Below are 18,504 nucleotides of genomic sequence, written 5' to 3'. Positions count from 1 at the left end.
GTGCATGGGACAATTTAATTTGACCACCGGGTCCCATTAAGCATATGCCAATGTATATCAGGATTAAAGGATTTGCCCTCGTGACCAAAGTCAGCACGTGTAATTTCATCCTATCCTTAGCCCACCTGGACACATGTTCTTTACACGAATATGCCTCTTGACCCCGGATCCCGTTCCCTGCATGTTGTTACAATGCGTCGTTATAATGACCGCGTTGTAACAATGCATACCATTACCCCGCAAGTCGTAACAACGACTTGCGGAGGGGGGCGCTAGATGTTGGAATAGTATAATTTACTATATCAACTCCAGTCTGTGCGGAAAGTAGGGAAGGTGTTGGATTTTAAATCTAACACCTTCTGTCCCCTCCGCAAGTCGTTGTTATGACTTGTGGGGTAATGGTATGCGTTATTACGACGCGGTAGTTGTAACAACATGCCGGTTGATGGATGCGGGGTCAAGGTTGTTTACCTCACCAACCACTTCTACATGGCATGTAGCAGGTAATAGATTGGATGAGTGTCCACAGGCAGCACACTTGGCTATTCATTTATTCATTCATTCACGTTATGCTCTTATAATTTTCATTGGCTTTAATTCTATAACTATTTTAATTGGTGATTGTGAAAAATGTTTGTAATTGCACGATGGATCAAGTGAGTAGGTTTCTCATTACCTGTTTATTTCCTTACAGGGAGCCTGGGAGAAACTATTCTGCACATTGCTCTACTTAACAACAACTTGGAAGTTGCAGAAGTAATTATGGACATGGTGCCTTCTTTAATTAATGAACCAATGGACTGTGACATATATAGAGGTATTATCATCAAATAACTTTATTTCAGTTCATCTGAACCATAAAAGTGCACAGTACATATTTGAGAAACACATAGAACGTGATTAGGAGTTAAAAGACAAGACGTTACAATTTGTATCAAATAGGCTTAAAATGTAGATACCCCGTTTGGCACCAAAGGTGCCCTCCTACGAGAACTAAATCAAAGTGACAAAAACCTAAAAAAATAAATAAAGCTCGAATGGGCTCTAAAAGGGGTCCGCAATGTCACCTGGAGGGGTCTAGGAATTTCAAATTGGGATATCTTTTAGCACTAGCTGGATAAAGAGAATTTAAAAAGCACAGTGCAATTACAGTTATCATGTGAGATGATTATTTCAGGAAACTGATCCTTAAAACCAAAACATATTTAAAAAAATTAAAATCAAATCACCTTTTAAACCTTTTAGGTAGCAGCCAGACATGGATTATATTAAAACAGCCATTTATGACAACTATTCACTCAGAGTGCATTTCTTATACTGCATGGTGATGCATGTTAAGTGTGACTCAGAGGAAGACACACACATATTATAAGGCACAGTAGCTGGTTAAAGGGGCACAAGAAGATCATCCAGTTCATCAATAAACAAAGGGGATACACATAGGATGGAGATGAGCGCAAAGTTTAAAGATATAAACCGACCATTCAAAATAAAATTAATCTCAAGTGCATGGTTTTACATTGGAGTATGGATCATATAGGAAAGAGACTAGCACACTTATATGCACTGAAGGTTGTCCTCCAGGCCTTCAGCGAATTCCTGGTGATGGTCCAAGGGTTACCTGAAGACTCCCCAAATAACGTTTCCGTAGCAGCCATGCAGTATGTAGGTATTTGGCAACTACAACTGCTTTCCTGGTATCTGACTACAAAATTATCTGGACCACTTCATATTGCCTGATCCTGAATAGTGTACACAGTGATACTAACCAATTTTTCAGAGAGAGCTTTTACATCCTGCTAAATAAAAGAAAATGGTGTATTTTCTCCGGGTCAAGCCAACAAGAGGAGCAAATGGCAGACAGGCCCTGGTTGCAACCCCAGGGATGGTATAGCTGTAAATGGATAGGGAGCCATATCTGAATTTTATATACAGCTGCTTTGGTAGGGGACCCAGTATCTTGTCAAATGAGTTCTCATAGGCCCGGCCTGCTTTGTGGTCGAGGAATCTGCCCGTCAGGCTACCCACCTAGCATTGCTGGACCTCCTTGCCCCAGAAATAATCTTTGAATTTGTCCTAGTAGGAGGAAATGGCGCCTTTCATCAAACTAAGAGTGACAGTTATCCCGGCCCGGAAGTGATGTCACTTATGCAGCTGGGACTTCCGGGCCCCAGGGGGCCCGCTCCAGATGTGACATCATATCTGGGCCACATGACTGTGAGGGTCATGTGACCTGTGGGCTGGTTATGTGGGGTGTAACATCACCTTAGTCGCATGATCTGTGGTATGATTATGTGGGTGCGACATCACCTTAGTCACGTGACCTGTGGTGTGGTTGCATGGGGTGTGCCACCACCTTAGCCAGGCTGAATGGTCACATGACGGCGGTGACGCCACAAGTGAATCCTGACCTTGAAGAGCACGTGACCCTGGTTGTGACACCACTTTAGTCAGCTGACCCCCTGAAGACCATGTGACTAAGATGTGATTTAGGGGCGGACGCGCCCTTTTGCTGTCTAAACATGCTCGAGCTTGTTGCGACCCCCTGAAGAACATGTGACTAGGATGTAATGTAGAGGAGAATGCCCCCTTTTGGTATAGGGAATACATATAAGAGCTCCCTGTGCAGCAGCTGTCAGACCCCTGCTGTCCTCCTGGAAAGAGACCCCATCGCCCTTATGGAGAGGTAGAACTACTTCACCAAACAGATGCCTGATACAATTAGAGTGAACACCATTGATACATTTTACCTCAGCATGACACCTATGCCAATGGCCCAAGCTTTGCCGCAGACCAGTTCTAAAGATGCTGGTCATGATGTCACAGGTTTTAATGAGGAGTTGTGCCGGAGGTTTGGCGACCTTAGCCTCAACGGTTTGCCACAACTGATATCCGCTGTTAGGAGATCCAGCAGCAGAGTGGCTCCAACGAGGCATTGGCTCAAAGCAATTTTGCTGAGATGGATGAAGCAGAAGGATCTGTAACAACTCCTAATTCGCCTGTGTATGAAGATATGGGGTCTTCTGATGTTGTCACCATGCGAAAGCCAGGAGCAAGCTCCGACGGTGGTTAATAGTCGCTGTATCTGAATAACTCTCAAGACCTCAAAGGTGTTTTTGAACAAGCAATGTGCTCAGAAGTGAGTAAAAGATTTAATTTTGCTTCTTTAAACTGCATGCACATACATGTTGAATGTCAAATAATAGATTGCCATTCTTTCCTTTTTGAAGCACAGAAAGCATCATCAAAAAGAGTAGTGGTAGCCACCACTGCTGGTTAATGCCGTTAATGTTTACTGCTTATGCTGTTCAAAACAGATTGAAAGTTTCACAAGTCAAAACAGAGAACCATGTAAGAAATGTGCCTGTATCCATAATATTGCTGATTTTGAAAAGGAAGCCCCGGTCCTACCCTTCGAGGACAAATGGCTTGTTGAAGGTTTTGCAGCCTGTGTTGTGAACACCTGTCTCAAACGTGTCTTTTAAGCTCTCTGTCACAGACATAAAAGCAATGACCGTCAGCAGGAGGCTCACAAGTGTCTACTCGTCCTGTACATGTTATGTTATCTGATTTGTAGAGCGCATGGCTGCCCAGCAATGGGGTGTCCTAGAGCTAATTCCAGAATCACCAGACCGTGAAGGATATCAAGGCAGGTGGATTATTCAGGAAAAAGCCAAGTCTTTACTGCCTTCCTGAAAGCCCCATGATTCTGAATGCACCTAATAGTGCATGGAAAGGGGTTCCAGAGAGAAGAAGCTCAGGCACGGAATGACCAAACTCCAGCCCGTGCTCTTCTAACATGAGAAACACGTGCCGGATGTTGGTGAGAAGAGCGTGTTTAGAAATGTAAAGGATAAGAAGATTAGCTAAAATGGAAGGGGCTTGAGCATGAAGAATTTTATGAGATGCACAATGTCTTAAATTGAATTCTCTTCTCTACGGGAAGCCAATGCAAATTAGGTATGAATTTGGAGATAGAGCAGAATTGAGGGAGGGCGTAAAGAGTCCGGGCCACAGCATTCTGTGTCCTCTGAAGATGATTAATACCGGATTTATTGGCACCCATGTACAGGAATTACAATAATCCAGTCTAGAGAGTATGGTAGACTGGATAATGGTCTGGTGTGTTTGAGCATCAAAGAACCCAAGTAGTGGCTTAAGACTGCGTAGGAGTCTGAAACAAACACCAGCCACTGATTTCATCTGTGCCTGAAAGGTTAGAGTACAGTCAACCCAGACACCCAGATTTTCTACAATTTCCTTAGATGGTAGGGGGACTCCCAGCGCAGTGGGCCACCAGCGATAACTCCATAAATGAGTGTCTCTTCCTAGGAGAAGAATCTCGGATTTGTTAGTATTCAGCTGCAAGCAGTTGGCTGCCATCCAGTTCGGGGTGGCCATCATATCATTCTTGAACTTGGCTTTGTTTGGTTCGAGTTGTTAGAGAGATCACAAGCTGAGTATCATCAGCATAGGAGAACTGGGAAAGACCCCTACTTTTTGCAACTCCAGCTAGGGGTTGTATGTATATTTTGACTAACTTAGGGCTTAAATCTGAATGCTGTGGGATCCCATGACATGCAGTGTGAACCTGAGAGCCATATGGAGGGAAATCACTTGAAAGGATCTATCTGATAGAAAAGATACAACCCAATTTAGAGCAGCATGTCTAATGCCTATCTCTTGTAAACGACGGAGCAAAATCCTATGCGATACAGTGTCAAAGGCAGATAGGGTCTGTGATGTCGGCGGAAGCTGAACAAATGAACAAACAACACCCAGATGGAGCAGGGCTTGTGTACAGGTGTAACGTTGGTGCTAAAAGGAAGTGAAAAACATCAAGGCAGAGGGGTCCGCCCACTCCCTATTTTTATGGAGATGAAGATGCGCTTCAAAGAAGGTCTGCAAGCCAGACTGGAGCCTCAAAGAACAAGAAAACAACAGCCAGAGTAAATATTTTTTTTAACTCAACAGCAGCAGCCATAGCCTTTGTGCAATGCACCTCCAGAGAATGTGCCAAATCTGACCTAGAACTATTTCCTCTCAATCCATCACAAACCATCATTGAAAGTAGCTTTTTCATGGAAGTCTCACCTCTACCCGCTTTAACGCTGCTCGTTACGATAGAGTATTTTGTGTAAGAGTCAACCGACATGTATTTGTATCTGAACAAAACTCTGCTACAGCTGGTCGGTAAAATTACAAAAGATAATGGGGCCAGCCTAGATGATAATGCTGAAGTGGCAACATTTGCTTAACCCATAGCAACCATGTTCAACCAAGTAGGCATTACCCGTGGTGATAGTCGTACCACGCAAAGTGATAACATGTACGCCTACAAAGCCTACATCCAGAGTATTCTTAGGTACAGCTGTGGCGCCCTAGACACACAGCTTTCAGCAGGGCTCTTCTCCAAGATGCATATGCACATTTTGAAGCGTTGGACGGTCCCAATAAAGGCTTTGTAAAGAGAACTAGTTTCAAGCCGAAAGTAAACAGGTTCCCCTCCTTGGCCGTTTACATTCCAACCTTTTTTCCCAAGATAAGCTGCTCATCAATGGTATCGATCTTAAGATCAAACTTACCCACAACAAAGACCCGTTCTGTCTCATGAGCGGTGACGTGGAGTGGTACAAACTTGTTATACGCTAGTTTATTTGTAAAGAGAGTGAAAGTGTCACTCAGCGCCAGATTGGCACACGCAGATGTTTTACAGCTATCGAATGTCAAGTATGGTGCTGAAAGAGTAGATTTGAAGATTTCAGCATACCCGCAAGGAGGACGTAAACCCAACAAGAACATTTATTTTTAGGACAACTACTGAAACTCACTATCATAGGGATTGTCGATAACATGGCCTTTAGCGGCCTGTACACAGCTAACCCTTTCAATTAAAAAAATTACGACATTATCTACAAGGCGTGGTTCCAGGAGGGCGCTGTGATTCATGCAAAATCATAAAAACCCAGCTTTGAAGACAATAATTTTGTTAGGGAATATCTAGCACTGGTTTCAATAACAGGAAAACACCTGAGGGACCCTGGAGTTGTCATGTCGAGATAAGGTTATAAACAGGGGTTCACGCTGTTGGCATTTGATTTCAGCCCGGATATGGAAGACGGCGACCAGTACAAGCTGATAAAAAATGGAAATCTAAATGTTGAAGTACCTTTTTAGCAACCCTGGTGGCGAATGTGAATATGGCTGTATTCATAGTGTTTGACAGCATAATCCAAATCATTCATACCCACCAGATTTTGATTGATCATCTTTAAAATATTGTATAATGGGCACCTTTCAGATTTTTTATTTCTTAAGCTGACATAGATACGCCAAGAAATATTTTTTAGGAGCATTTTAAATTGATAGGTTGCCAGATGAAATTGGAATAGAAGGGCCTAGCGTGCTTATGTTTAACACAGATCCACAGTATAAGGAAGGAACTCATTGGCAGGTCTGTTTTTGGATAAAGACACGGTTATGGGGTTTGACAGCACCGCTGCCTTCCCCTCGCACCATATCTATACAAAACCTACACTTACATATTTGAAAAAAGATGGTAAAAGGGTAAAGTACAACAAAATACAGGTACAGGATACTCTGTCCATTACTTGCAGTGAGCATTGTATATATGTTATTAGTAAAATGTCCGCGGGTATTACGATTAGAAATTTCTAAAATCTATATTTGAGCGACCTTGCTAACAACGACTGTCTTGTTTTGAAATATATGAAAGAAAACACAAGGTCTACAACAAGCATGGCTAAATCACCTTTCACAGTTTGTCAAAAATGTAATCATGTGTGAGGTGCCCATTCTGTTAAATCTGAACACCTGGTGCGGTTTATTTCCATTTAAATATACCCATTGAAACTTTAAAAATAACATGCTTTAGATATTAAAGAAATGGCAAAAGTTAAAAAAGAGTTTTATTTACAAACCAGTTTTCATACTACAAGGACACTTAACATTTACTACAGAAATAAAAAATGTAAACGGTAAGTAAGGTATCTATACAAACCTATACACAGGTGCTAAATAAACAGATGTGCAAGACACATTTCAAAAGATGCTTTAGCCAGGTAACCACCTCTTCATTCTGGAAAAAAAAAGACTTTTTAGGCTCCAGAGGTAGAGGCTCTGTGCTCCTTTCAGGAGACAGCTGGGGATAGCAAGATGATGTGGGCGACTTTGGTGCAGGGGTGATAAACAACAGGTAGCGGGGTCCTTGGAGGCGCATTGCCAGATCTTTTAAGCTTTCAAGTTGTTGCCGGTGTTCAACATTACCTACAAGCATAGAAGGAATTTTGCGTTCTGCAGAGGCACACAGAAACTGCTTCCATCCCTGACGTGCTGCCTGCCCGGATTAAGTTTGAGGTGGGTGAGGCCTTTGACTAGGTTGTACATGTGGGACCCCACAAAGGGATTACCTCTGCAGAGAAATTCACCTTTCTAGTTCCAGGAGGTAATATCTTTAGCAGCGGTCATTTTACTTAGCAACATTTGGGTGGCGCCTCTGTACCTTTGACATATATATTTTTTAAAGATCTTCAACAAAGGGGTCTGCGATCGGGCGTGGTTCTTGAGGCTCTGGTGACTGGGGACTGTCAGAGTCCGGAGTTTATAGAGTCAATTTCTTTCTTTCATCCAGACGTTGCCAGCAATATTTTTGAAAGTTTTGAAGAGGGTTTGAATACAAGGTGGCTTTGTTGTGAGGTTTTAAGTTGGTGCAATTCAAAATAGCAAAAATCTAGGCAAACCGAGTGCTATTTCCTTTTTCCTAATGTCCTATTCAACGTTAGCAGTTGACTCCAACTATTCTAGCTGAAGTTGTGGTACCAGGTACATATTTTGGGCGAACTCCAACAGTTAGTTTGAGTTTAATGGGCTGGTGATTAAAGGAATTGCAATGCTCAGCAAAGAGCCTATAAACCTTCCTGATTGTCTCACCAATTTCTTTTTAGAAATTAGGAACACACATTTATTACTGAGCTTCTCGGTGAGGCTTCTAAGCTTTTTTAAAACTTAGATGCTCTGATATAGGGACATTGCCTTTTTGGGTGTGTGTGTGATCTCTGAAATTCCAGCCACCAAAGTATCAAAAGTCGAACACAGGATGGCCTTTCTTTGTTGGGGACTGGCTGTGACTAGCATTTTTAGAAGGGGCCAGATTTCAATGTAGACACGCTGACATGGTTGACACCTTTTACTATAAGTTCTAGAAAGAAAATGTTATTGATGTCTAGCGATTATTTTTATAGGTATTAGGTTTGGTTTTAAGCATATAAGCAATAGGGAGGTAGGGTGGACAAATACCTGTACACAGACTGTAGTCTTCTAGAGTGTTTGTTTTTAAATCTAACAGAATATAACCATGGGGCTTCTCAGTAGCATTGTTAAAGGCTTCCAAGCAAATCTTTGTGTTTCTGAGGTACAATTGTTTAGCTATAATGGATATCTACTGTTTGTCACAGTTTTTTATTAAAATAAAATCAGATAAGAGGCATTGAGTGCTCTAGAGCTACTGCTCTTACCTTTTTAAAACAAATTCTGCACTATGTAACATGCTTAGATTGTGATGGTGAGAATATTGAGTTGAGGCTTTCTCCATCTCCGGGTGATCGCCGTCTTCGCTCATGAGATCATCTACAATTAGTACGTTGATGCGGCTCGGGGGTAGCAATTCGTCATTGTTCAGACTATCCAGTATGCCTTCTATAAATTTAATGTGTGGGAAGTTTTGGAAAAGTTCTGTATAAAGATCTTGCCAACATGAATACTGCCATACAATGTTGGTCGGAGTATGTGTTTTAAACACTAGGAGCATTTTCTCATAGCTTCTTCATAAAATAGCTTTTACCGCGATTTGAAGAGCCTGGTAATTTGCATGAGAACAGGTGCTGCAGCCTGGTGTCCTTAGCCAGACCTAGGAGATTATGCCTCTCAATACCCGTAGGACAGTGTTTTGTGGTCGTCAATCAGTACCCTTAACTATAATACAATGTGCACCGTTTTCATGCAAAGGAGTGGTTGTAATTTCCCACTGTTTTTTGGACCTGACAATGCTAGGTTGATGGACTATAATAGTTTTAGCATTTTGTCGGTCACTGCCTGCGCAATATTCATTCACCCGATCCTGTCAAAAAAAATATTTTGATGGTAGTAACAACATTTACAGTGATACCTTTGACTTTAATAAATACAGAATTTTTTTAGCTTTGAAAAGCATAAGTCTTTGGACCTGAAGAATCATACTCTACTATGTGTTTTTTAGGTTCTAGCTCGCTAGTCATATCCCCCAAATAATCCCCAAGCTGAATCCCTGGGCTTGCTCACAAAAATACCAGAGTCTGTAGCATGATACAGCAATCTGTCTTGAAGCTTATCCAGGAAACTCCAAAGCTCCAAGCGAGTGTGCGCTGTTGTGAAGCACACTATAAAAATGTTTATATTGTCACGAGTTGTTGGATACTCTTTTGTGTACTTCCAGCACAAAGACGTGGTTTCATCATCAATAAACTCGCAGCTGAACACCTCGTAACACAAGCCAAAAAGATATGTATACAGTTCATCATGAAATGTGATATTAGTGTTAGACAAGTTTGTTCGTTGGGCACATTTTCCCCATAGAGAATTGAGGCAGAGTTTAGCTAACTGCCATCTGGCGGGATTGACTTCAAAGTGTTCTGATCTTATCTGTATACCCTCGTGAGCATAGTAATTGTCAATATATTTTTACTTTGTGGCCTAATATACCATTCTGGAAAGCCAGACGAGTTTCTGGCTCTTCTCTGAGAAATAAGTTAATATACTCAGAAAAGAGCTTGGTCATGGTCTGTTCAAAGTACCATATTTTGTGCATTTTTCCAAGTCTGTAACCTTTCTCCAGGGCAATGCTATACCAGGTACCCTTGATTGCCCTTTCTTTATCAGAGACTTTACAAGCGTTAATCTGTTTTTGTTTCTGTCCACGTTCAACACAGGGAAACATTTGTTTACTCTTGACTCTGTGTAGCAGTCTTTAGGGGCAGGCCATGGGGATGACAGGCTGTAGGAGGAGTGGTAAGTGCACTGTGATCAGTGCGCATGATGGGTTGGCCAGTCGTCTCAGGCCGGCCAAACCGTCATGCGCACTGAAGCTGTCTTCAGCAGAGCTGTGTTGCACTGGGAGCACAAATTCAGAGCACTCAAGCCAATTCTGATGCTGCTTCCAGCCGCATGAGAGCAGCCTCAGGATTGGCCGCAGTGGGGTCTGGGAGCCTGTGCATGCAGAGGAGCAGAAGAGCGCAAAGCTGCCGGCTGCAAGTAATTTTTTTTTTTAAATATTTTTTTTTTATGATTTATTGTTCGTTATTCCCTGACAACTCCTCCCTCCCCATCCGCTAACTACGACAACACCAGCCATTACTGCTTTGGGCGCCCTGGAAAAAAATGTGTCAACTGTTTATGTGATAACCCAGTTCCTGAAAGTTTGTTTGCTATCATACCGACTTCACTTTTCAGAAAATGGGCAGTAAAATCAGACATGGCACACACTGATGACTTAAATAATTGCAACATGGAAAATCATTTAGGAGTCTGATCTGTGTGACGCGCAACCTGTGCCATTCCATTACACGTTATTGTGTCCTTAAATGCGTACTTGCAACATGGAAGTGGAAGTAACTAAACATGTTTATATGTTCCAGGTGAAACTGCCCTCCATATTGCTATCCTAAAGCATGATCTAGAGACTGTGAATAAATTACTAGACCGTGGTGCTGATGTCCATGCACAGGCCTCTGGTACATGTTTTATGCCCGGTAAAGAAAGTGTATGCTATTATGGTAAGACTTCTATTCAAATATTGTACTGTGTTCCCTCAGTAGCACATATGTGTGTAGTCTGTTGGTGAGATTGTTCATGTCTGCATAATATAAATGTTGCTGAAAGCTACATTAAAGTATAGTTCATCTAACCATGTTTAAGTGTCTAGATCAAATGCACTTTAAGGTTTGACATGTGGTATAGAGACTTCTCATTAAGGACTAGTATGGAGTGATCCCATTTATGACAATGGAGGTAAGCGAGTTCGGTGTGGGTGACTGGGGGGGAAAAGGGAAAATAATGGATCTCCGCTTTGTTTTGTAAAGATTTGGGTGCTGCTGTGACTCGCTTCCCCACTCCTACAGTGCATTGTTAGTGTAGGAATGTTTGGAAGTTGCAAAGTCAGGCAACTCACAACTTCATGCATCCTGTATTTATTTATTTTTTATTCTGCAAGTTCACAACGGGCAAAACTCACAAAGTTTTCAAAAGAAAAAGTGACAGCTTGATCAGGCCTTCACATGAATAGGAAACTATTGCTGCTGCCACTTAGGGCAACATGTGAGCTGCCACTGTTGCTCGGTAGTAGTTCTTGTCCCATACTTCAATAATCCACCACCTTGTCAAGTTCTTGGTCTCACCTCCAGCTCCCCTCCCTGTCCGCTGCCCGCCTTTTGACGGTGCCATGCTGCAGCAGCACTTGCTTGCCCCTCACATTGAACACTCCCCTCACATTTTGGATTCCCCTCACTTCTTATCTGTGCATGTATGGTGTGAGGCCTCCATAAGATTTATTGCTACAGGATGTCCTGGCCACGGTAGAATTCCTGGCAGGCACTCCTAAACCGCAGCAGGTGGGTTTAACTTCACCAAGATCCGATGGTGTAACCCAAGATACCGTGTGCTAACATGACAGAAGCATCAGTGTGCTCAGTGATGTGTGTCTCAGTCATTGAACAGGAGAAATCAATTTACTTGACTAGGCTGGGTCAAATGTATACCTCGGAACAGGGCGTAACGTAGTGTCGTGTGTTAGGGGACAGCAGAGTCCAGCGACAAGAAGACCCTTATTGCGAGTAAGGCAAGACTGAGAATGTGTGGGTGGAGTGGTAACAAAGCAAAACCAAAGGGGATGATGGACGGAGTGGTGAACATTGCAAGCACTCACCCCCAGTCAACGTATCTGGGTTTAATCCATCATCCTTCTTTAGCTCACTCCACCACCCCAGTTCTGACATGGCCATATGCAAATCAGTCTGACCCTGTGCCTCATGGGAACAGTCCAGCCCGAACTGCCAAACCATGGTAACGCGTCATGGATGCCCTGATGGAACAACATTTACGCTACAGGTTAGGAAGTGGAGCGAGTAATGGAGTATCTGTGACGTCATCACCTTGTATTACGGGGAAAGAGGTATGCAGCTGCTGCAGTGAGATGTGCAGGCTAGGTACAGACCCCATGCACACATAATGGAGGCTTCTGCTCTGAACTTCAATTATTGGAAACGGTGAAAACATATGTTGTTTGAATGTCCTTCTATTTTCCACTTTTGGAAGCTGATATGGGAACAAATCAACAAGATTTTCAAGGTTACTGTTCCCTTCGACTTTTCAAATATGTTTTTAGGAAGTGTAGCTCCTCACTGGTCTCAGTTAACTTAAGGTCGTAAATTAATAGATTTGATTTATTGCTGCCTGTTGTCATTCACTTGATGTCTATGAGTATGACTATGAAAGTCTTTATTCGGTTTTACAACAAAAAAACTCATAAAAGCCCATCATATATTACACTGAAAAAAACAGTTAAAACCGAACTCATTGAAAGTTGAATCGAATCTGCAAGTGCCACATCATTACACTGACTCGAAGGAGTCCGTACATTTAGGGGCCGATTAGGATGGCGGTTTTTCCGCATCCTCCGGGCCGGCGGAAGTGTCCGCCGGCCTGGAGGATGCGGAAAAACCGCTGCGGAGCCTCCAAAGACCCACCGCCAAATTAGGATGGCTGGTGGGTCTGGAATTCCGTCCGCCGCTTTTCCGCCGCGGTCGGCTTCCGACCGTGGCGGAAAAGCTATAACATGGCAGGCGGTGTCTATGAGACACCGTCCGCCATATTAGGATGTTCGTGAATACATGCTTTTCCACGGCGGCTTTTCCGCCATGGAAAAGCATACGGGCATTCACTTTGGGGGCCCGTTGCGGGCCCCCTGGGTGAATGGGGGGTGGGGGGTGCACATGGGGGGTACCTATGGTACCCCCCTGCATTTGCGTGCACAAAGCAGCAGGCACCGTGCGGTGCCGGCCGCTTTGTGCATGTAAATGTAAAACATGCTTTTTTAACATTGCGGCGGGTGCAGCTTGAAGCTGCACCCGCCGCAATGTTAAATATAGAGGATGTGACCGCCACCCTGGCGGTCACATCCTAATCAGCACGGAGGGAACGCCGCAGCCCCTGCGGACGTTCCCTCCTCCTCAAGGGTGGCGGACGGACGCAAGTCCGTCCGCCATCCTAATCGGCCCCTATGTTAATTCAGTTAGGAGCCATACCGATACCAAAGTGACGGAACAGTAACAAAGGAGTTTAAAGTGCATAAGTGCCACTGAATAAGAACTACTTATGCCTGCCACTGTATATGTCTGTGGAATACCTTCTGCATAATTTGCTTTACACAACAATTAAGCAGATACCCAAGTCCTGTGGTTCAAGTTTCTCTATGGTTACAAGCAATATTAAGACACAGGGAGAGATTATCGTGGCACTAACATGTCATCAATGAAAATGCAGAATGTATCAATACATCATATAAAATTTCACATTATACAAAAGCTAAAAAAGATGAAGCGTTGGTAAGGTCTCCTGCCAGGAAGCCATAGGTTGTAGTTCGCAGTGTTAATTTCCCAACTAGTCTGCACATTCTAACAGAGGCTGCAATAAACTTTCAAACTGTATGTGTGATGAGTTTGGTTTGTAGAAGTTGGAGGTACAATAGTGCTGATCTGCAAGGTCTGATATTAAGGGTGCTAAGCAGTTGAACCAGTATAGCTTTTCTAGGGTCCCTATAAGGTTTACAAAAAAAGGCAAACTGCATCTGTGATTGGATCAAGTTGGAGTCAAGCGGGCATGCTGCAATATCTTTACCGCAGTAAGTCTGAGATAGATAGGAGATAGATAGGAGACTCATAAGTGGGCCATACTGAGGTTAAACCTCACTAGGAAATATTTCTGTGAGCTGGGAATGACATGCAGGTACAGTTCTATGGTGATGGTCGTTCTCAGAGAGGCCATAGCCTCTACCGACCTCTTGCCAAGCAACAACTCTTCTCTATTGGCTGACAGAAAGGATAATAGTTCATTTTTTACTAGTACTTTAGTTTGCCTTTCTAATATCTGTGGATTGTCGAAAATAACATGGCAGCCAATTGAGTATAACTGCCTCTTTACATGTTGTAACCTTTGAATTTGATCCACCTTGTCTAGGGTCAGACAATCTGTAATCACTGCTTTATTGAGTAATGTTTCTGGGAGGCACCAGATAGAAATCCATAGTAGCGTAGGGGCTATCTTAATGGTGTCCCCCAGATAGTTTAAGCCTAGGTCCTTGTGGCATATGATGGCAGGTGCACTCCAGGGGAAGCATAAAAATGTAAGCAGGAAACTGTTTTCACCAGTCTGCAATGATGGTTTGCAGAGGCCCCAGATACCTGCTCTGCCAAGATGCACCTGGCTTTATAGATGTTAAGCATTGCCTCAAGAGGAGTGGACCCTAACTTTTTGGCAAACCTAAATATGGCAGGCCTATTCAGCTCAAAGTGTGTGCTTCTTACTTTAATGAGTTGTTTCCATGTGCACCTATTATCGAAGAGGAATCCCAAGATAGGTGAAAGTTGGAAATGTCTAGAATTTGTTATCACTAATCTGAATCACTCTCATCTTGCTCTTGGGTCGACCACAATCCATTGTACACGATTAGGACTTGTTTGTTTGAAGACCCAGTCCATCCATGTACCCCACAAATCCATCCAAGTGCCTTTGTAGACCCACCCCAGTTCTAGTCATGAGTGCACAACCATCGGTGCACATAAAGAGTAGCAGACCTCTGTGGCCAGTTCTGGGTGGGTCAGTGTCTACCTCTGACAGATAAGTCTACAGGTCATTAATATAAAGGCTAAACAGGAATGCTGAACTTAGGCACAGGAATGTGAGATAGCGGCACCTTTCTTTGATCTGGACGTAATCAGTAATCAAGAGATGGAGATAGATGCACTGGTCTGTAGTTCCCAGCCTGTGCCTACACCCATATTGGGCTGGTGTTAGAATATTTTCATCCTCTGCCCAAGTCTTCAATCATTCCAGCAAGATCCAGCCCATCACTTTTGACGTTGAATCAATAAGTGATATCAGGCGGCAACAGCAGGGGTCCCCTCTATACCACTTTTTAAAAGTAGGGACTCAGTGGCGTAACAAAACTTGATGAGGCCCCCTGCAAATTACATGGGGGCATCCCCATGCTCCAAACCCAGTCAGGAGCTCTCAGTCCATGGGCATGCATCCCCTGCACAGTGATGGAGGGGGCACCCATGAGCTCGAGGCCTCCTCCCCCACACCGCTTGGGCTGCAGGGGCTATTGTGACGCCACAGCCTTCTCCACAGATTCTCTCACTACCACCCTCTAACAATGCCCCTCTCTCCCAGACATTTCATTTTTTATTCCACTACTCGTTAATTAATTAATGGTACTTTATTTGATTAAAAATATAATCATAAAAGCAAGACATACATACCATACGTACACAAAACTAAGAGATTAAAATGACCAAAGTGTAATAGGACTGTGTGTTTTAAAACCAGATAGCAGCATAATGTCATGAAAAACAATTATTAATGTAAAAAGAGAATGAATGTTGTTGCTAAAAACTACAAATAAGACACAGAATTGCAGAGACCCAAGAGATAAGAACAGTTCAGTGAAGCTGCTGTCATTTGTCCATAGTCAGTATCGAGTCGTCGGGATCGCGTTCCATAGTATTGCTGGGGCAGAGAACACAGGTTGTACTGAAATAGAGCTTCATAGGTTTGTTATTGTTTTAGCCACCTCTGCACTTCCTCGAGATTGTTGCGGGCCTGCAGTTTGCTGGTTGAGTTTGCGATATGCGCGGTGAATAAAGATTGTAAGGCTTATGTTTAAAGCTGTGTTCTCTGGGTTCAATGCCGCGATATTTGCTTGCCTGCAGGACCGGACTTCCATAGTTCACTCGAAATCAGTTCTGTGACCTGCATGCTACACCTTCTGCGCTACTTCAAGATGCGTCCAAACAGCAACTAGACAAAATTCTGATCTATCTCCAGCGGTAACATTAATCACCAGAGTTATCGTGACATTTCTGTTGTTGCTGTGAAACAGCTGGATACTCAAGGAACTCTGCAACAGGTGCTTTAAAACCCATAAGTTATTTTTAAATAACCCCCCCCCCACACGAGGTCCAGCACAAGGTGTAACTGCCCCGGTCACACCACCCTAAAGCCTGCCCTACAGGTAGGAGCAGTCGGAGTACCCTATCCATCTAAATTGGCTTGTGTTATGAAATGGACAGAATTGCAGGTCAGCAACTGAGACACCCCCTCGTGAAGTGGTGATCGTGGGCCTGGAACAGAGGGAGTCTGCTCGCAAAGGTCCAGAGCTTCACACCCCATACTGCTCTGTTTTGTATATACCAATGCAGTAAGAATACACATTACCTTTACATTGCCTCCATCCTAGTTTGCCTTTGTCCTTTTCTACAGATCCTAACTGGTGTCCGATTATACATAATACCTGTAACATGCAATGACGATTATTCAGTTTGGTTTGCCAGTACCTATTGTCCCCAGACAAAACCAGTGGTGTCACAGGCAGATGTTCCACTCCTTGCAAGTCTGAAGGGAAAAAAGAGGATGGAAAGATTGTAACATTAAGAAATAGGTGGTGGGGGAGGCTCGCCCCCACTCCGAGTGACGCTAAAGGATGCTGCTATCAGACAACACAATCACAAAAGGATTCATGATGCAAGTCTTTAAATGGCTCAAATAAGAGATCAATTTTAGTTAAGGCTGATTTGAAAACACAACTTAAAGGAAATATAGAAGGATGTTTCTGAGCACAGTGACATGGTATATGCCATGAAAGAGAATATGGCCAGGGACAGACTACTTTGCATACAGCCAGGTTCTGAAACTGGGATGGTGCAATGAGCTAAAAAACGGTGTTGGATCTAGCCCTGATCTCTTGACTGGGTGAGAGTATTCTGCTTAATTCAGAGACTCTGTCCATCACCACCCCTTGTTGTAAATATTTTTGTCCACCCTAAGCGTGGAAGGGTATACTCAGATGTGAGTCCCTTGCTCATTGCACCATCAGGATTCAAGCAAGCCGGGCCGAAGACGGCTGAAATGCCAGAAACCGGTCCCCGGAAGCTTGTTTCCTTCCCAGTGTACGAATTGGCTTTTGTAGTCTGGTCTGCCCTGTTCCCATGATGCACTGGGCCAGGGACAGACTAATTTGCATACAGCCAGGTTCTGAAACTGGGATGGTGCAATGAGCTAAAAAACGGTGTTGGATCTAGCTCTGATCTCTTGACTGGGTGAGAGTATTCTGCGTAATTCAGAGACTCTGTCCATCACCACCCCTTGTTGTAAATATTTTTGTCCACCCTAAGCGTGGAAGGGTATACTCAGATGTGAGTCCCTTGCTCATTGCACCATCAGGATTCAAGCAAGCCGGGCCGAAGACGGCTGAAATGCCAGAAACCGGTCCCCGGAAGCTTGTTTCCTTCCCAGTGTACGAATTGGCTTTTGTAGTCTGGTCTGCCCTGTTCCCATGATGCACTGGGCCAGGGACAGACTAATTTGCATACAGCCAGGTTCTGAAACTGGGATGGTGCAATGAGCTAAAAAACGGTGTTGGATCTAGCTCTGATCTCTTGACTGGGTGAGAGTATTCTGCGTAATTCAGAGACTCTGTCCATCACCACCCCTTGTTGTAAATATTTTTGTCCACCCTAAGCGTGGAAGGGTATACTCAGATGTGAGTCCCTTGCTCATTGCACCATCAGGATTCAAGCAAGCCGGGCCGAAGACGGCTGAAATGCCAGAAACCGGTCCCCGGAAGCTTGTTTCCTTCCCAGTGTAAGAATTGGCTTTTGTAGTCTGGTCTGCCCTGTTCCCATGATGCACTGGGCCAGGGACAGACTAATTTGCATACAGCCAGGTTCTGAAACTGGGATGGTGCAATGAGCTAAAAAACGGTGTTGGATCTAGCCCTGATCTCTTGACTGGGTGAGAGTATTCTGCTTAATTCAGAGACTCTGTCCATCACCACCCTTTGTTGTAAATATTTTTGTCCACCCTAAGCGTGGAAGGGTATACTCAGATGTGAGTCCCTTGCTCATTGCACCATCAGGATTCAAGCAAGCCGGGCCGAAGACGGCTGAAATGCCAGAAACCGGTCCCCGGAAGCTTGTTTCCTTCCCAGTGTAAGAATTGGCTTTTGTAGTCTGGTCTGCCCTGTTCCCATGATGCACTGGGCCAGGGACAGACTAATTTGCATACAGCCAGGTTCTGAAACTGGGATGGTGCAATGAGCTAAAAAACGGTGTTGGATCTAGCCCTGATCTCTTGACTGGGTGAGAGTATTCTGCTTAATTCAGAGACTCTGTCCATCAC

The 18,504-nt window shown here is 43.8% G+C and overlaps 1 protein-coding gene across 1 annotated transcript in view; it reads left to right on the top strand.

The window, feature by feature from the left end:
* Nucleotides 1–18,504, top strand: part of LOC144791221 (transient receptor potential cation channel subfamily V member 6-like) — a 327,745-nt gene that overhangs the window by 80,365 nt on the left and 228,876 nt on the right. The window contains exons 5-6 of the mRNA XM_078665874.1: nucleotides 695–817; nucleotides 10,689–10,826. Of these exons, the coding sequence (XP_078522000.1) occupies nucleotides 695–817; nucleotides 10,689–10,826 (261 nt within the window). The remainder of the gene's footprint in view (nucleotides 1–694; nucleotides 818–10,688; nucleotides 10,827–18,504) is intronic.

This window comes from Lissotriton helveticus, chromosome 11 (genome assembly GCF_964261635.1).
Source record: "Lissotriton helveticus chromosome 11, aLisHel1.1, whole genome shotgun sequence".
NCBI lineage: Eukaryota > Metazoa > Chordata > Amphibia > Caudata > Salamandridae > Lissotriton > Lissotriton helveticus.
Note: the sequence above shows the minus strand (reverse complement) of the source record. Positions and strands in the feature narration are given on the sequence as shown.